Raw genomic sequence first — 21,136 nt, 5'->3', positions numbered from 1 at the left:
ACTACCATAATTTTTTTAGTTTTCTATCAAATCTTTTCTGTTTGTTTGGTTCATTGTCTGGCATCCTAAAATGAAGTTTTTATAATTGTAGTTCTCTAAGCTATAAGTTGTCTAACATTCTACAACTCGCCTTTCAACTCTGGCCTTTCTGGGTAGTTAATGAAACTTTCAAAACCGTGATTTCTCTAATTGATTTCTTTTGTTAAAGGTGATAAAAACAGATTTTAAATATGCTATTTTTGTGTTGATATTTGTTTATTGTGATGCACTTTATGATTTCCAACAAAAAATACAGGTTGTATCTGACGTAATTTCAATAAAATGTGCTTGAAACGAAGTCCATAAACACCCTTGTCTAGAACGATCGCATCGCTTATCGCCCCTGATATCACCAGGTTGCCGTAGATTCGTGACGTCATCTGAGACCAACAGCTGTGACAAGAGCCGGGAAATTCAATGAGACAGTGTTGCGGTATTGGCGATTATAAATATATAAAACAGTCGCGCTACGTGTAGTTGCTATATTGATAAGTGGAAATGTATCCGTATATATAGTATACAATCTATAACATACCCTGATATAATAAAAACGATCGTTTACTCATTCTAATCGTTATATTCTGGGCTATAAAATTGTTATGTTCTTTAGGTCAAAAGTCATTTGACATCGTGTCCGTGTGTGTAAACTCAGGTTCGAGGAGGTTGCGGTTGACTTTTGTCTGTAAATTAAAACTCTAAACATACACTTTAAAAGTTAATATCAACAAGAAGAAATAAAAGTTTACAAGAAAATGGACCAAAACAAAAATGACACTACATATGCTACATGTACATACATATAATGGATATTTATAAAAGTAGACCCCGACATCCTTCATACCCTTTCTAAAACCCTATCATACCGCGACAAACGTGCCCCTTTCCTAGTCCGCTAAACCTGCCTATATTATTACGCTTTTTTATTTTTTTTTTTTTTTTTTGCCTAATATATAGTCAGCTCGCGGTACCTCTTAAAAATGTGAAATCGTAGGACAGATTTGGCCTACGCTACGTCAGCGGTATATTTCTAATATAACGTCCATGCAATGCCGGAAAAGCCTAATGATATAGGCAGGTTTAGCGGACTACCCCTTTCCCGCCTCATGTATGTATGTACTACATACCTCGATTTCCTATTTGGAAATCCTTCAGAACACCGCACAGAAAGGATTAGGCTTATTTATTTTTTAAAGTTCTGTAATAATTTTAACGGATTTATTCGACAAAATTTCGGGGCTTTCCGTGCACGAAAATAGAATAACATGTACAGTAGTAATAATGCACGCACGACCGATAAAAAAAGACGGGACAAAACATAGATACTAGATAAAATGGCCAAATATGCATGACATGTACTCGTGGACAAGATATGCACGTTTAATAGTTCAACTAACACAGGGCCATGAAACAACCTATTTCTTATAAAAGACAAATCATTTACAAGACCGCTTCATTGTATTATCTAACCGTGCGCAGTTTTGGAAAATTTCAAAAGTATACGAACAGTCCACAGGGATTTGAGAATTAGTTTGTATCAATATGGACACGCTAGATAGCCTATTGACCATTATGAGACGATTTAGGGGTCTAGATTAAAAAAAATCGGTAAAAATCGTATTCTACATATACGCAAGTGTACTATGAAGAATATAACAGGAAATTAATGAGCACGCAAATTGCGGGCGAAATTGGCGAGCATACTATTTACAATGGCTGTGACGAGTTTTACGATGTATTATGATGATTTTAAAGCGTTCTTAACATTGTAATTTTTTATTTTAAATTACCTGCATTTATATAATGATAACATTGTGAATGTCGTCATATCATTATGCAACCCTGCTCGATCTGAACATACCGGCTTCACACCATCGGCACATTGTTGTGTAACTCAAAGTACATGTACAAAGAAATGTAATAATGAATTAATTGTCTTGCTAAGACTTATACACATTTTTTTAAATACATGTAGTAGAATCTCTAAAAGGAAGTATGAAAACTGTGCAGGAGGACCCTTTGTTTTTTCTTTTAATCATGTGCGTATGTTTGTAACGGATGATTTTTTTCATCAAAACGTAGGTCTAAGGAGGTGGGCCGCAATAATTGTCCATTTTCACTACAATCTTATTTTGCACATAAAATGACCAGTATGTATATTAAAACTCCCCGGTTAATTTTATGTGTAAACTATAAATTACATACATGCACAGTCGTATTACTCCAGGGTGGACTGAATAGGAAAGTAATACTTATTCATTCGTGAAAAATGACCTTATGTTTAACCCCCACATGATACTCTACATGATATATGTACTCGACATTAATGACATCATCATTTACATATAGTGACGTCATTTTATAGGTTATGACGTCAATAATGTGTCATTATGTAGGGGATAAACATGCTACCCAATAAGTCGGAATATAACATATTTTCTCCGTGTGTAAGACCTAAGACCTGTGGCTAAAATCCACATGCATGTTGACAGTTCCGCGATCGGCACACCGGCTTCCGGTAGTTGATTGTCTCAGATGACGTCACAACTCATCGGAACTCAAGGGAGGTAAGTCATTGAAAAAAATCTGTCGTCAAAAAGATGTGAAGATTGATTTCATTAATTTTACTATTTAGAGACAAAATATAAGCAAATATCAAACTGATATATGTTTTAATAGGACATACAAATGTTTCTAGCGTATTATCTCATTTTCCATGTCCCTTCTGTTTTTATCACCTTTAAGTGATTAATGGACTACTCTGTGCAATAACGGTGACCAAATTAAAAAAAAACACCCCTTCAATTTTAACTGCCGTGGGCACTTATTCGGTCGAACACGGTAAGGTTGTGAAAGTACAAATGTTTGATTCATATATAAATTCAAGCAAATGGTGATAATTAAGCATGACGATTTAGCTGTATATGGTTCTGGTGACATTTATTACAGCAAGGAAGCTACCAAGTGCTTGTACAAAATGATATTTGAACATTTTTAGGGAGTTCATTGCACTGGGCTGGAAATGTCAAGCTCTTTTATTAGATTTTTATTTATAGATGAATTAGGTTAAACAAATATAACAAGAATGTTCAGCTGTGAAAATATTGACCACGGATTAATGTAGTAAATGTGGAATTTCAATACTTCTTCACAATGGAGAGATTTATAAGAGGGATTTAACCTGAAACACCATACTGGTATCCTTTAATGTTTGACCTATTTTTTTTAGATCTTCACATCTTTTCAAATCAACTTTCTTTCGTATAGTAAACGTTCTTACACCAATCATTAGAAACCAGTTCTTCAGTGTTTTGCACTTTGCCCTCTGAGATACAGTATTTTGTATATCTCTGAAGTTTAATATGTTCAACCTACGGTACCCAATAGTTAACAACATTTAATCAAAATAGCTTCTGGCCAAATGGTTATGGTGATATATGACACATTACAACTAGCCCCCAACCTCTAGGGTACGAATTTGAAACACAAGTGGGCCAGTTGCCAGATACTGACCACTGTTCAGTGGTTTTTCTCAGGGTACTCTGACTTTCTTCCATCTCTTAAACAAGGCACATCCTTGTTGTTAAACAGGCATAAAGAAATAAATTTTAACCATCAGTTGATTGAATTCAAGACTGGAACACATTTCCTCAACGTCTTGCAACTTCAAAATATCTTGACTACTTCAAATCACCTCTTTCATATTTCCATTACTTCATTTTCCTTCTCTGACATTCCCTGTAAATATAGCCGCATCTTTCCAATATTGACATGATCTTCAATACCATAAAGTAGATTGATTATTTCATGTATATGTAGATGTTGATAAAGTAATAATATATATACAGTAAATTTCATTACAAACATGGTATACATTATAGATTAATTTCTTGGCCAAACTGTCTCCATTTTATAAGTTATCCAGTACACAAAGCTAGTCAGCTGTAATCAAGCATTAACACACAAAACAAAGTACAATTGGCAGATCTGAATTATTTAAACTGTCATAATCCTATAGGGAATCAATTATGTCATTTTACGGTAGATGTTGTACATGGTTGTGTAATTTTGTTCTATCATCTGTACGTTTAGATCATCTGTTTTTAACAACACACTGAATTATACATCAAGGAGACTACAGCTACAAAATGGTAGCAAAAATTACCGGCTCAACACATACCTAAAGTCCTATTTTAAACACACCTTTGAGTTAAGTTACCGCATCAAAAAAGTGCAAGTTATAATTCATTCTTTCATTTAAGATACAATATATATATTTATATCTTCCTTAAGTATGAGATAGGTTAAAGAGGCTGAGAAAAGACAGAATACCCAGAGAAAAACTGCCTACCTACATGCTCATAACCTGGCAAATGCGAAAAAGTGAAACTCAAAATCCAACCCAAAAGTGACGGGTTATCTTAGAGGTCCTTTGCTGAAACACTTTAGCCACCACAGCTCCTAACATGTTTTGGTGGTTTATGATGCAGAATTACCACATTCGACCCAATAAGTGCCCAAGACGCTTAAAAAATTGAAGCAAATTACTTTTAGACTAGCCTTTCAGAAATCTATTTGCAAAACAAATGAGTAAGGAAACCAATACAGCTTTCCTATTTTTAGCATTTAGTTTAAAATAAGTGAAATTCAAGCCAAAAAAAGACGGAAGGGTGCTCATAGGATCGAATGTGGTATATATATATAAATAAGTTTTTCAGAAGTTCTCCGTCATATTGATCACAAAGCAAATAATATGTATACAAAAGAAAATATAAAGTAATTTATTTCAGCAAATAGCAAAAGTGGGTTAATGAAAAACAACAATATCCTTCCTAAACAAACACTTTTTTCAAGTTTTTACAATTAATTTACTCAGTATGGTCTTCATTCCAAAGATTACTGTCCAGGAAGCACAACGTACACTCATGATGAAGAATAAGATAGCCTCCTTTTCAGGATTTTGATAAATATTTTGACAAGAAGAAAAGATTGGTCCAATACTTTTTATATTGTCCTCGTCAGATCAATCAACACAGGTTGTTTACAGGTGTCACTAAAAAGTAACTATTGGGTTCCCTACATCGACTGATTTGTTTGATTGACAGGTGGATACACAGGTGATTGAGCAGGACGACATGAACTTTTCACCTGGCAAGAATTACATGTGAGTGTCCAGTCTTGACCTTAATATACCTTTGTAGATAGATAACTTATTTATCAGATCCTTATATCTGACCGATCACTTGTTGAATAGAGATGGCCGTGTGTAACAGTGATCAATATTAACTACACAGGGAAGATCACCAGGACCTGTACCACAAATATCAATGTCTTTAGTTGCAGAAAATTGTGTACCACAGAATGTCCAAAGTTACAAATTCAACACCAAAAATATATTAACACAGCAAACTGAGCATCACTCATCACTCAACATTGTAAATTCGTTACAACAAATTCACCATCACAAAGTCATGATTATCACCGAACTACTTCATTCACTACCACAAATTCACAACACCACTCCAACACATGCTTACATTCAACACTGTAAATTCACTACCACAAATTCACCATCACCACTTCAACACATGCATACATTCAACACTGTAAATTCACTACCACAATGTCACCATCACCACTTCAACACTGCAAATTCATCTACAAAATCACTACTGCAAATTCACTAATACTGATTCAATACTGCAAATTTATCAACTCAAATTCACAGCTACAAGATGGTACTGCATTTACCTGCAATAAATTACCATCATGGAACTGTCACATACAAATGTAGTATTTGGTGTCCCACAAAAATAAAACCTCAGGGAAACCACAAAACAAGTCCACAAAGAAAACACCCCCAAATAACACATACCTTGAACTCAGAAGATGGCTCTTTTTCTAAACTTCAATAACTATTCTGCACAAAGATTTTGGTCACAACTATGGTTGAATCGATCAGGTCAAAATAATGTCCATTGTACAAAGATCTACGACAATCTACAGGATTATAAGCCCTGGAGGATATGTCACTGTTATGTCCACACTCCTACAGTATAACATTAGATATACCCTGGTATGTCCATAAGGAAACCAACACTTTAGTACAACACTTAGTACAAATATGTACTAAGCATGTTATCTTTTGCAGCACATGTCAGGGTACTTTTCAATCATAAAGATGTGTAGTTTAAATGGTCCATACAGCTGTATCATTATTTAATATTTTGAAATTAACAAAGCACTGCAAGCAGTATGTAGTATGAATTTTAATTATTTATTGTCAGCTTTAGTAATTGTCAGATATAGCTTTATTTTTTACAAATTTGTATTAGTTGTGGCAAGATTGGACTGGGTCAATCATCGGTGACCATACAAGTAGCTCAGCGATAGAGCATTCGGAGGTCCTGGGTTCTAATCGCGGTCTGTCGACTACATTTTCTTCTCGCCTATTACAGAATACTCTGTCTTCAATTTGGATATTTCACTTTGATTCCCTGTCAACATTTTAAAGAACATCCTGAAACTGGAGTAGGAGTATGTGCATGATTAATAAAAATGAATGCTACTTCCTGCTCATAGTACAGATATCTATTAGCAGAAAAGATATACTGCACATTTATATTACACCCATTATTTTGTTTATAAAGGACATCCTGTAATTCAAGAATACGGGTTCAGGAACTTTATTTACTGGTAAAAAATACAAACGAAAAAAAATTATTTTTCTAAGAAAAATTACAATTACCTATTTAAATTACTTGGATCAGCAAAATTATACTCAGTGATTCACAATCAGATTGCTGATTCTTATTTTTCAGTGTGGGCACAATGGGGATAAGGCAACAATGCATGAAGAGTCGTGTTAATGTCCAATGCACCTCACTTCTATTACCAACAAACCTGATATTCTCTATCTTGCTATATCGTCAGTAAACTAGAATGTGTTCTAACAAGATAGTTTTGCAATTAAGGCATAATAACTACAAACATTAATAAGGAATTTGCAAACTCTGTCAGCTATCTTGTAGGGGTCAGGGTGGTTAAGTGGTTTCAGATGATGTCCCCACATACAAATGTATTACCATAAATCCTCCATCTTTGGGTTGAGGTTTGAATCCCATGTGGACCCTGGTTATTGACCACTGGTTGATGGTTTTTTCTCCTGGTACTTCTGTCTTTTCTCCACACCTGACCAAAACCCTGACACATCTTAAATGACCCATCAAATCAGCCAAAACTTAAACTTTTACTTTCAAGATTCATAGGCAGTAATGTGACTGGACAACTGAAAGGTCACCAAGCCATGACCTCTAATGGGGGTTGTCCGATCCTCTATGGATCACTGATAATCATTCCACAATGCATTATGGTAAAAAGAATAGAAACATTTCAGTAAAGCGAAAGCTATGTAAATCAATTACATGTCTTTGGAACTAGAAGATAAAGGCCGTTTTCCTTTATTCAGAACAACTGGTTCGACCATTTGATAAAGTCATTATTTCAAGTAGTTTTTGATACAGGCCTATGAGGGCTTTGTCAAGACTCGTCTATAAAAAAAACCCAGATCTGTCTTTAATTCATAAATGAAAAACTTGGTCCAACCAGTCAAACCATATAATCCAAAACGGCCTAAATGACTAAAACTGTGTACCTACCAACAGTTGTGTCCCCTAGTAAAATTAGAGGAACATACGTGGTAATGTGTTTGCCCTGTTTGTAATCACTATTATTACGGCGACATCAGATGTAGTCATTTTTGCTGAATGACATTAGAAATAAATAATCACAACTTACCTGTATCCTATCTGTTTATTACTGTGGAAGTCTAATGGACCTACATACCATGACATGGTACTATATATGGCATTATACCTGACAACTTAACAGGTGTAATTTTAAACTCTTAATAAATACATTAATACACAGGTAAAAAACTCTTTCAATTTCAATAAGACCTAGATGGAAATCTCCACAACAATGGTTGTGGTGGAGTACTATACTGTCAACAAAATGAGAGTCAATAATGAACACGATATATAAACATACTAAACTGGTTTTTGTAGCCTTACAGGTATTTTTCTTGATTAGGAAAAAATGTTTATTTGAAAACCAGTTTATTTGTATAATGTTATTCTTGTTTAAACTTACACAAAGGATACTGGTTTTATGTATACATAATACATATTTTTCACTCGTGTATATCAAAAATCTACTGTATATAAAGTATCTAAGAAAATTTAAAAAAAAAAAAACAATCTTTTAAAGTCATGTCCATAAAGAAAATGTATCTTGTAATTCACATGATGTGATAAGTTACTTTTTCAAACTGATGTAAAATTTTAGCTCCACCAATTTAATAACAAAGACTATATGTAGCTTTACTATCGAGATGGAGTTCAAATAGAACCTGCAACCATCTTTTAGCAACCATCTCTTATAAAGACCATAAACTTTTAACAGGACAACATTCTTGGAGTCCAAAAACGGTCAATTTAACCACAATATGACATACAGTCAAATTATCCTAGCAACCACCTCTGTATAAAGATCAATTGTTTGATAAGACCACTTTTCTAGGGTCCTAAATGAAAAACTTCAATACAATTCAACCTGTGTATAAAGACTGGACAGCTTCTTATACAGTCTAAGTAGTAATCTGTTTAAATGACTACCTCTATATAAAGACAAACTATTCAGTCTAAGAGTACATTAAAATTTGCATATATATCGGAAACTAACCAGTTCTAATGGAAATTAGATTAGTTGGTTTTATTGTGACATGCCAGAAAAACCACTGTAGTAAAATGTATGAGAAATGTTCAAAATACTTAACAATATCGTGAAATTTGTGAATATTTCTTGTTATATGTTTCATTAGGAATATAGAACAATACATTTATGTCATATTTTGCTTCGTGGTTATGTAACAGAATAAACCTCATTGAATTGTTCCTGTAATAAGACCAATAGCAGCCCAAATGTTTAATTTCTACAAAATTTGACCTGTGTATAACCACTTGGCTATTAAGACCATTTTTCCTTGTCCCTTGGGTGGTCTTTATAGACAGTTATATATCTAGGACTTACACACTATGACGATGTTAAATCACCTAGTACCTTATTCAGATAGACAAAACTGTCAAATCTTCATGCCTCAAAAGATCAAGTTTGACTTATCTTTTGTATGATAATTTTGACATACAGATAAACCTATAATATGATATTTTCAGTTTTCAACATTTTAATTAGTACACAATTTGTTTACTTGGCCTTCATCCAAATATCTATGTAAAAATCTTGTAATTCAAGTCTTAACTTAGTATCGGCTGCCGAAAATACATTCTGACATTTAAATATTATATTCCATTTCCTACATTTCACACCACATCTGTCTTTTATACCGAACATAATGATTTTTTTTCTCTCTTAAATACAAAGACATATATTTATGTTTAAGTGGTTCAAATATAATAATCATAGAATTATATCACATATTGTGAATTAAGGACATGCATTTACATATTACATAGACAAATCATTGTGCAATGAATAACAAGATAATAAATACAATACATGTATATATAATCACAAAAGAATTTGAGAATTCGCTTCCATGCATTCATGATAATTCAACCAGACTTTGTGGCTAGTCGTAAGAATTTCAACAATCCGTAGGTAAGCAGTCCTACAGAACATTAATTTGAGGCACACATTGCCAGACACTGACAGTCAGGGATCAATCTAACTCTGATTTATTACCGTTTATGGGTAAATTTCCCCTCAAAAAATGAATTCCCCTCAGGCCAAAAATTCCCCTACAGATTTAAAAATTCCCCATTTGAAGCTAAAAACTGACTGTTTTTGGAACACAATTCCCCCTGTGACTTTTTTATACTTTTATTTGCAAATTTCTTCATATTTATATAGCTACTGCATATTTTATGATAAACCCTTTTTTTCATTATTGAGCTTGAAATTTTGCTTTACTAAATCTAAAAATAAAATAGCTGTTTTACAGTACTTTTTTGTCAAAATGAATATAATTTTGGACATAAATAAGAAGATTAAAATTCCCCTTATATTTCGCCAAACTTTTCCCCTATTTCGAAAAAGCGGTAGTTTCCCCCCAAATCTAGATTGATCCCTGACTGATGGTTGAAGGATTTAACATCACCTACAATGTATGCTTACATCTTAGTTTTATTTTTGGCATATTTAAACATCCAAATTAAATTGTTATATATGTGCAATGTAGTTGCAGGAATTGAGAATAAAGACAATAGGAAAAATTATCAGAAATGTGTTATACACTCATGCATAGTGTGATTTGCAAGAGACAGTATGATTTAGAATAACAGTTAATACAAGCAAACAAAATAACCTCAGGGTTTGTACTAGGTTTACCCCAAAGTGGGGTCCTTTTCAGATCTTAAATGCACTTGCAGTGAAAAAGTGGGATCCCATTTTCTACACTTAAAAAGGATATGGGGACAGCATAAACACAAACACTGAATCTTTAATTTGACTATGATAGAGATGTGCATTTACTTTGTAAATGTATTTTCTAAAATTGTGACTATAAGATGATTTATGAACAGTAATTAATCTGAATAATGTTGTATTATAAATGTACTGGTATAACAATTAATCAACAGTTTTATTCTAAATTGACATAATTTAGTTTATCATACTTCAACTATAATTTGTCTGTTAGGGTCTGTAATTTTCCAAATAAATCATGATATTTGCATATTATTGGCAATAGTGCAAGCTTATTTGAGCAAAAAAATCAAATAATATTTTTTTATGAAGATTAAGGTACATGTACTTCCCCAAACATTTAATTGGTAACACCTTTCAGGGTAAAAGAGACGAATTTTAATACCTATACGATTACTACTTTATGGTAAGAAAAAATTAATACCGAAACAAGGACACTACAGGTCAAATGTTTGTATCGTGAACTGTCTAATATCGTCAACATGCATGTACAGTATTCATAAATCCAAACATTGATGTGATCTGTTAAATGGATTTTATTGATTTTTTAGGAAAAACTGAAATGTATTCTAGCTTTATCAGTTTTTCTAGTGCATATATACAGTTAGACTGAGTTCACTGCTGTAATATTTTGCAGATATTTCTTTCTGGTCAAATGATCTAGTTAGATTATCAAATTATGTTAAAAAGTAGAGAAGGTGACCATACCTGTCAACCCTCCCGGACTCTCCAGGAGTCTCCCGGAATTTCTAAACACAAATGTTGTTTTTTTTTCATGTTAAAAACCTTTGATGTTAAAGACACAACATTTTAATTTATAGGATATAAATTCATTAAATATTGAAATGTTTCCATCCCATGTTATTTTCCAAAAATAAACAAGGTTTATGCTAAAACATTACAAGTAATAAATGATATAGCGACGCGTAGCGCCTCAGTTGGACTGTTGAAAATTTCACTTTCTCCCGCATTGCATTTCCTGAAAGTTGACAGGTATGGGTGACATTTTGCCTGCGTCTGCTTCTTAGGGGTAGGCGCCTGTATTATTTTTTTCACGCCAGAAGCAGACGCATGACACTAAAGCATTAAATATTGGGTAACCAAATGGCTATTTCCAAACTGTTATACATTACCTTGTGTCTGTTCCGTCGCCATTGGATATGGTGAGTTTACAGCAACAGGTGACAGCGGTTTGTTTTCATGGTTCTGCTTCACTGAAAACGGGCACCTGCTGAAGAGCTCCAAAGCAGGGGAGGCAACAAAAATTAGTATTATCGGGGGTATAATAGTTTTTATTTTCATAAAATTTGTATAGAAACTCATTATTGTTACATGAAATAGTAATAAATGGTCTTCCTCATAATAGGAGTATTGACGTAAAATGCGTCGTTTAAAAGGTTTTTAATGTATTTTTTGTCACACATCAGCAACCGGAACCGGAAATACGTTTATAAAACAACATGGAGGTGATGAAACAGTTTGCAGGCTTGATCCAACAATATTTTAGGTTGATATTCTCATTTTCATGTCATGATACACATTCATAATGACACATTTTATACTCAAACACATTAATATTGTTTCTATGTAATTATTGTTTGCAAATACTGTTGATATCAAAATAATATGACGTGTTCAATATGCCTAAGACAAACCAGCACCACGTTTTTTTGTAAAAATGATTTAGGATCCGATATTTTAATTTTGTTTAGCCTTCAAATAATTTTGCTTATTTACAATCATTGTTGCGTATGGAAACTGGTCATACAGTTGTGTAACTTATTTTGATGTGCATATAGTTATTTTTTTCCAGTTTGTGCAGCACGGAACAATCACCAAATCTCATCAGCTCATGATATTGGAAAATATTCTGCCCGATCGGCCATTGGCTAATACAAATGAATAGTTGGTTTTTCGTTGTAAAATAGTGTATAGAGAGATATGGGCTGTTTTTCGATTATACGGTTTGACTGGTTGGACCTCTTGTGTACCTGTGTGTCTCATTGGAGTACACATGTTCTCACTAGTAACAATATCGATTTTGTTGATAATTTTGAAGGTCTCCACCATATCGGCCCTCAGTCTTCTATATTCAAGTGTTGGGATACCCAGGGTCTTCAATCGGTCCGGATAGGAGAGATCTTTGAGGTTTACTAGTCTTTTTGTGCCTCTTCGTTGGACGTTTTCGATGGTTTTTATATCTTTTTTAATCCAGGGAGACCAAACGACAGAACAGTATTCCAAATGAGGTCTAACCAGAGTCTTATACAGTGTTTTAAAAGTTTGGTTGTCTAGATAAGTGAAAGTTCTAAAAATGATACCCATGATTTGGTTTCCCTTTGTTGAAGATTTATTCACTTGATTTGTAAACTTCAGGGTATTATCTATTGTGACTCCCAGATCTTTTTCACTGTTGGTTTTCCCAAGTCGTATTCTGCTTGTCGCACCTGTACATTATGGTCTTGTTATTGTCTGGTAATGGGGTATATCTTACACTACTTTTCCCTTATGCTTGACATTTTCTTTTCATTTAAGTTTCATTATAACAGTGGTCCAGTATTCATAATCCGGATGTTGCCTGGCAATTATTTGGTCTGTAGATCTTCACAGGTAACTGTATTGGTGTGTATTTCTTGTTTACTATTTGGTTATCATCCGGCGATTAGTTTTAGGTAACACAAGTTCCAACTTTACTCTGGGATGTCATTGACTTTAATATCTTGAAATAGTATGGGCGCACCCGAGTACACTTCCTTGAGGTAAACCGCTGCTTTTTGACTTTTTTGGTTTTTTAGGAGCTTGTTCCATTTATTAATTAACCTCTTTGTTTTTGTAGTCACTGACAGAAATGTTGAACTCCATGACAGAATTTTGCCTCCAATTCCATAGGATTTTAATTTGTATATGAGGAGTCTATGGGACACTTTGTCAAAGGCTTTACTAAAATCCAAATAAATAACATCGACGTTGTTGTTGTTGTCAAGGGCCTGTGTCCAGTGTTCTAATACCTCCAGGAGCTGTGTCGTGCAAGACTTGCCTGGCGTAAATCCATGTTGTTCTGGTGACAGTAAATTGTTGATCTTTAGGTGGTCCATGATATTGTCACGTATTATCCTCTGCAAGATTTTACAGGGTACAGATGACAGACTAATAGGACGATAGTTATTTGGATCCTTTGTTGATCCTTTCTTGTGTATTGGGCAAACATTTGCTGTGGTCCATTGTTTTGGCACTACACTTTCTTCAATTGATTTTTTGAAAAGTGAGGTTAAAGGCTTTACTATGATGTCCTTTGTTTCTAGTAGAAGTTTCGGGTGAATTCCGTCCGGACCAGGTGATTTATTTGGTTTTTGCTTAGATAGTGCCTTTAGTACTATTTCCTCCGTGATTTCTAAATCTATCAGTGGACTCGTTATATTCCTCCTGGGTAACGGGGGTAAATTGGTATTCCCGTCTTCCACAAATACACTGACAAAAAAATCGTTCATAACTTCGGCTGTTTCTTTATCTGTTTTGTTAGGTCTCCATTTGGATAATTGACTCTGGTGATGGTAGATTTTGTCTTAGTTTTTGATCTGACATAGTTCCAGAAGAGTTTTGGGCTATCCTTTATGTTTTCAGCTATGGATTTTTCGTAAGATCTTTGTGATAATCGCAACAGTCTTGTGGCTTTGTTCCTGGCGATTTTGTATGATTGATAGTTGTTTTCTGTTTTGCAGTGGAGATACTTTGTCCATTCTTGGTGTTTCTTCTTTACAGCAGATATTGCATCTTTATTGATATATGGTTTGCGGATATCATTGGATCGCCTCTTGTATAATGGTACATGTTTTTCAATACTGGTAGATAAAATATTCATAAGGTGTGTCCAATTTTCATTCGCATCCATATTTGTAGTATCTTCTGATGCGTGTTCAGCCAACTCTTTGTTAATAGATACGTAATTACCTTTAAGAAAGTTGCGTTTATCGATGTTTTGTTCCAGGATTTCAGCATAGCATAAAATGTCAAATTCTAACATTAGGTGATCACTTTTGCCTAGACCTGGATTGAACTTGATGTTTGTAATCATTCCTTCTTCATTTGTTAGGATGAGGTCGAGTAAAGATGGAATCTGGTTCTCCCTAATTCTTGTCGGTCTTTTGACATGTTGGGTGTAAAAGCAGTCCCTTGTTACCTCCAACAACCTCGTGGCGATATGTGCATCACCTACAGAGGTTGTGTTGGTATTCCAGTCGATTTCTTTACAGTTGAAATCACCCACCAGTAATATGTGAGAGAAGTTACCATTAGAGATGCTTTCCAGTAGATTTACTAGCTTTATTGTTGTTATCTTCATTACTGCTAGGGCTTCTATAAATACAACATATGGCTAAATTATCTCCTCTTCTTAGGTTTATTCTACAAATAACATATTCGTCGAAGGTGGTATTAATGTCTACTGCGTCATGGGTAATAGATGATCTAATATAAATGGCCACACCTCTCTTGTTTGAAGATTTTCCAAAATGAACACTGTAGTTATCGATAGAATATGACTGGTTGTTGACGACATCAAGGGAATATTTTGGATATATTTCCGTTACACATATTATGTCCGGGTTTTTTTTCTTTAATTGCTACTTCCAGTTCAGTTTTCTTTGATAGTGTTAACGTGTCCACATTACTGTATAAAAACTTTAAGGTTTGCCAATCCTTGGTAGCGGTTAAAATGGGTAAAATCTGTTTCCTATGCCCTCTCTACTGTTGGTGATGTTGGTTCATCATCTGTGACCTCAGTTACTGTAGTGTTTCCTGTTGTGTCCCCGAAGGTTGATGTTTCCATATATGGGAAGGTTACGTCATCTCTATGATCTAGTAGTGTCTCTTGCGAGTATAGATCATCTGACATTGAGGTATCATGGTTAGAGAGACTTGTCGCCATAGTTGGATCTATAGGGCTGATGGATATAGTGTCTAAGGATTCTTTGGTAATAACTCCTTTAGGGAGATGAGGTATATTTGGAAGTGTAGTCCTGGGCCCCTTTGTTGTGTTGCTTGACTGTAGGTTTAGTTTTTCTCTACCTTGAGTGCCTTTAGATTGACGTCTCGGTGTAAACAGTTCTATATCTTTTGGTATTGTTTCAGCACTATTAGAGGGAGGGTGTTTAGGTGCTCCTATTTCTTCTCTCTTTTTCTTTCTTTCTTCTCGCTGTGTTTTAGTTTGGTCACTTTTCAGGATAACCTTTTTCAAACGAGTCGGAGCCTTGTCCGATATATGTCGAGCATTTTCAAGGAGTGCCTTCTTCTCTGACTTTTCTATCATTACTATAAGAAGAGGTCGGGTCTTGGCAGAATTGTACTTTCCCATTCTGAATTGAGTGGTAAGTTTGATGTTTTTACCGATTAGGCTTTGTGTCAGATTGGTTTTCGTCCATATATCCTTCTGGTCATTGTTCTTGGTTTAACCTGTCCATGTTCTTGTTCTGGTCTCAGTCTTTCACAGTTTCTTTGGGACATTGATCCTTACGGTCTATTTTCAAGTTTATCCACCAAACGAGACTCAATTTTGTTGAAACGGTGATTGTTATTGGTATTGTCACAGAGTTTCCTTAGGTCTGAACCCATCCTATCAATGTTGGTTGTAACCTGGGCACATGTTGAGCACGTCCAAAGGAAATTTTCAAGTTCACCATTTACTATACAAACTGTACATATTATCTGAGATACCCGAACAAACGCTGACAAAAATACTGTTCACATAGATAACAGCGAAGAGCTTTTGAGTTGGTATCAAGCCTTGAATCAACAGCGCCCCACATATTTCATTCTCAGAGCCTTGTTCGTGCCCTTTTGGGATTTTGTTTATCTGTTTTTTGTGTCCACCGGTCTCACTGGATAAAAGCTGATTGTTTGTCCGTCATGTTTGTGAATGTAAATGTATTTATTATTAACTGTATTTGACTAGCAGAGTGAACGAGTTAATCCTCACCAACTCATGTTTTAGGCTATTTATATAGATATTGACAAACAGGTACTGTTTGTTGGACTGATGAGAGAGACAAAAAACCACAAATATGTTGATCAGGTTGTCGAATATTACAGATTTAAATAAAGTAGTAATTAGTAATTAGCACTTGATTGTGGCAGGTCGAAACCTACCTACACTTCATGTGTAATGGTCTCCAAAAACATTGGACATTAACTATGGTTTACTGATAGTACAAAAAATCCATACAGAGATCTGGTCACAGTAAGGGGGTGGCAGGTAACCCCACCTACAACAGATACTGATACAGCACAGTCCTAGTATGTATAAATTTGTGTATACTTGTAAAATATTTATGTAAACTATAAACAAGCAAATACAAAGAATACAAAATAATAGGTCGTAATCAGTGAGTGGCGGGTATTTCCCACCTACTTAGTGGAACATGTACATTTATTAAACTCATTTTGGGTGTCACACCATGTTTACAGATTAGTATGTCAAAATATTCCTTATGCAAGAGTAAACGATTATCAATGTGCTATTTATGTAGTACACTCATTTACCTTATTATTTTAATAGAGAGGAATAGAAAGTGAACTTAAGGTATCCAAGTCAGTTATATATATACAACAAGCAGGGAGTAACGTGGTGACAGGTAAACCCACCTACACACGAATAATATACAATATATAGATGTATATAGAGTTAAATAAGGTCACAATACTTTATCTCGATTTATCTAAAGCATGGTACATAGTTAGACATATAGAGTAATGACTGGTTAGTTTGACAAATAATGCACTCACAAAAGTATTAATTTCAGTTTTCAATATAATATAATATAAATGCAATATAATGGTGGCGGGTATTACCCACCTACTCAAAACTTTCCAGTTATGGATTGCAGTGTGTACAGAAAAACAAAACTACTGTCCATCAAACTCCTATCAGTGGACGTTAGTTAAAAGTCACAGTCCTCCTCCGAGCTCACACCAAGAACAAAGTACATCTTCTGGCTTTGTAGGTATTATACATGTGACGGATTGCTCATTGAGCTTGTCTTGTTTGATATTAAGAGCGTGACACATAATCTTGTTGGTCCAAACAGTCGCCAACTTCACGCCCGGGTGAACACCATTCTCGCAGGAGTTTTATATTTATCGAGTACCTGTCGTCAGCATCATATAATTCTTGTTCTTCGTCAAACAATGTTTTAAAATTCATTATTCTAATGATAAATTTAATATATTCTTGTGTAAATTTTATCTTATATTCATATCGTTTGAGAAAATCAACTCAGAATCGAAGCCCATCTTCCTCGCACAGGTGCTTGTTTTGTACCGATGACGTCATTATATTAGAAATTGTACCGGACCGCGATTTCCGTCGAAACTACTAGCAGATTTGTAGAGGCACATAGAAAACTTATTTCGGCATGTAATGAATTACAAATTTGTGTATTTTGTGTATTTTTGACCAGTGGTTTCTCGGACTTTCTTGGTATGTATGGTAAATAGATATTTTGCTTATTTTGTATTAGGATTTCGTCGAAGTTTACTGTGTAGTACACATGGTACTTATTACATGTACTAATGCTACGAGAAAAAATAATGTTAGAACGAATTTCTTTCAATATAATTAGTCACACATAAAATTGACATTATCAACCACAAAATCCGTGAAATACAAGTATTATTTCTTGCTACTTGTTGCATAATTCGAGATACAATGTCGAATCTTCGCTCCGGCGATTACGCCGTCTGACACACGACGTCAACAATTTGAAAATGCTCGGAATTAAGTTGGCATGAATTTTTAACTCATTGAAAGAGAAAAAAGACGATACCATATGAATTTTTTCTCAGAACAAAAGTTGTCGGCTATTATCTGTAGTTTTACAGGATGTAAACAGTATCCCGATAGCTCAAACAAATAAGGGAGATATTGCGATTTTTCTAACACCGACACGGGAAAATGCGTAGAAATGCGTAGTTGGGAGTTAAGGGGTTAAAGGCCCATTACCTTTCCGGAGCAAAATATAAAGGTTCTTAAAAAACATTAATAACATCAGAAATATGCATACCGATGACCTAAAATAAGGTTACGACACCAAACATATGCAAGATTTCCTGCGTAATATATGAAAACAGTGGAGAGTAAATTCTCGCTGTTTTGCCGTCTGGCGCAGTGATAGTCAACTACCGCGCGGTATTTAGGACGACGGCGGGAACATAATACGACCCGCGTTATGAAAATAAACATTGTATTTTATTTTATAAACAAAATCGTTCAGAAGGTGATGAATATGTAGTATTAACGGTAAGTTAATAATTTTTGCGACTCTACAAAATTATCGATCTTTTTACATTCCTATTTTAAAAATTAAAAGCCGTTTCGGAAAAGGTAGTGTGCCTTTAAAAATAGTTCCTTTACTTCCGGTTAATTATATATGGGAGTTGTTTATTTTTTTCATCCGAAACGAAAGTTGAAATGTTCAATAACATAATCACTTTATCTATTTTAACATAAAAAGAATATCTGACTGTTATATCAGTAGGCGAAGCACTCTATAGTTATACAGGTTACTGCACTTTCAGAAAATTAAAATGAGTGTCTGTGAACAATAAAAATTAGCGACAGTAGAACATGGGTGATACGAGTGCATCGTTTTGAGAGGCGTATGCTTACAGAGATCAATCAATAATTTTCAAAGTTGTATTATCATTTATAGTTCATATTTGATAAATATAGCACAATTAATTTTTACACTGAAAGACACATCCACACCGGGACTTGGTTAGTAGCACTGAGAATCAGAGACATAGATGAATTTAAATTATCTACATTTTTGTATATGTCTCTGACTGAATGAAAATTCATGTCTTTAGACAACTACATCAAAACGCATGGAAGAATGATCGTAAGTTCAGTCTAAAATTAAGATCACAAGGTTCCGATTTTCTCAAGCTCTAAAGGTCTTTTCCGCATTTAAGTCATTGTATTTGTAACCACATATACATGTAGTACTGATGGTGATTGATAGAAACAAAGGGGGAAATAACTCTGATAGATTAGAATGTTATAACTAACTCAAGGTCAAATGTAATACATGTTAACTAGAATTTTAAGTCAATATCAGCCCCTTACCCCGAGTATCTCAGACTATGACACAAACAAATGTTCCATCATTTTGGCTTCCATGGTATTACGATATTGAAACATGCGATGTTACATTACAAATGATCAAAATGATCAAGTTACTAATAAGAATTGGTCATTTTATAAACATTTGTATATATAAAGACCTGGTTAACCATGCAACACAATATTTTAGACACACACATGTTTCCCAAAACATTCCATTGAAATCGATCCAGTAGTTTTTAGGTAGAAATGCCACGGACAAATAATTTTTCTACGGGTACGGGACAGACAGGCATTTGATCTCATAGAAATATCTTTGACACATGTTTAATTTGAAGATGATTTATTAATCGAATAAAAGTCTAATTATCAAAAGTAAAATTGTTTTTTAATACGAGTAAATATAAAAATTGATTAGCACACACTAAGTAAATAGGACACCCTTGCGTTATATTATAATCCTAAAACAGGTGTACAGTGTTGTTTGACAACGTTATGCACCTGATTGTTGGCTACTTCTGGATAATAATCTAAAAATACATTGAGTTACGCACATTTTCTGGAAAATGTATGTTTTCAGAAAACTATTTGTGTATTCGATATAAATATTATCACGCTCTTTAACGTTGAATTACTATAATCAAATTACGTTCCATGCCCGGTAGTGTCTTATTTAACTTCTGTCTCTTCAAATCACTGATAGTAGATACACCTATCTAAAAATTATACAACTACAAATCCCGATTACTCGTTTTTTCCCCACGATTTGATTCTAGCTTTGTCAAGACTGCGACCTTAGGATCCCTTGAATGTCGTTCATTTGTCGATACACAGGGACCTGGCACAAATTTCGTAACCAACAGTGTATCCATATGATATATTATAGTATCTTTTGGTTCGAAATTCGTACCAGTTCCCTGTGGTCGACACATTTCAAAACATAAAGCGTACAAATACATATTCGGATATTGTTTGTAATAGTAACCTTTCGATGGATCATTTCAAAAACTAACTTGCCAAACAAACAAATAAAATTAAAATTTGAAATAATATGTATACAAATACAATGGTGTTTTCATTTACCAATTGTCGTGGGGGATAAAGGAAATTCTCTTTTAGTCTTAGTTTTATAGTACAATTTGTTTTCTGGCAACTGCATTTAATGTCATGAGTGGTGCCCCTTGTCTTAGTGTAAACTTTCTTTAATTTGATACATGCATATTATTATACAACAAAATATAAAATCAATTGGAAATAGGAACAAGTATCACAGACACTTAAACCTATCACTCCCTGTCTAAACACAATAACAATGCTCATCAAATAAAAACTCATGCATCAATCCTAAAATGAGAATACCAATGATATGTGTAAATGCAAGGAAATCATTGAATATATATATATACTCTGACCATTTTTCACATCATGACCGATCGCGATCGGAGAGGACCGCAGAGAGGAAGTTGTTCTCTCACGGCTACG

The 21,136-nt window shown here is 34.2% G+C and overlaps 2 protein-coding genes across 6 annotated transcripts in view; one reads left to right on the top strand and one right to left on the bottom strand.

Annotated features, from left to right (window-relative positions):
• The window catches only part of LOC138327615 (BTB/POZ domain-containing protein 17-like), a 31,333-nt gene extending 19,563 nt beyond the window's left edge, over positions 1–11,770 (bottom strand). For 2 of the 5 annotated variants that reach the window (XM_069273863.1, XM_069273866.1), the window contains exon 1: positions 11,673–11,770. The gene's annotated coding sequence lies outside the window, so the exon portion shown is untranslated. Of the gene's footprint in view, positions 1–5,911; positions 6,089–7,833; positions 7,920–11,672 lie in introns of those variants that run through there. The other 3 variants (XM_069273867.1, XM_069273865.1, XM_069273864.1) reach the window with 3 other exon arrangements.
• A 166-nt stretch (positions 11,771–11,936) lies between these two features.
• LOC138327614 (GDP-Man:Man(3)GlcNAc(2)-PP-Dol alpha-1,2-mannosyltransferase-like) overlaps positions 11,937–21,136 on the top strand; it is a 35,658-nt gene continuing 26,458 nt past the window's right edge. The window contains exon 1 of the mRNA XM_069273860.1: positions 11,937–12,046. Within this exon, the coding sequence (XP_069129961.1) occupies positions 12,000–12,046 (47 nt within the window). The 5' untranslated portion in view covers positions 11,937–11,999. The remainder of the gene's footprint in view (positions 12,047–21,136) is intronic.

The sequence above is a fragment of the Argopecten irradians genome, chromosome 7 (assembly GCF_041381155.1).
Source record: "Argopecten irradians isolate NY chromosome 7, Ai_NY, whole genome shotgun sequence".
In the NCBI taxonomy this organism is placed as follows: domain Eukaryota; kingdom Metazoa; phylum Mollusca; class Bivalvia; order Pectinida; family Pectinidae; genus Argopecten; species Argopecten irradians.
The sequence above is the reverse complement of the archived record's forward strand: the minus strand, read 5'-3'. Positions and strand labels throughout refer to the sequence as shown.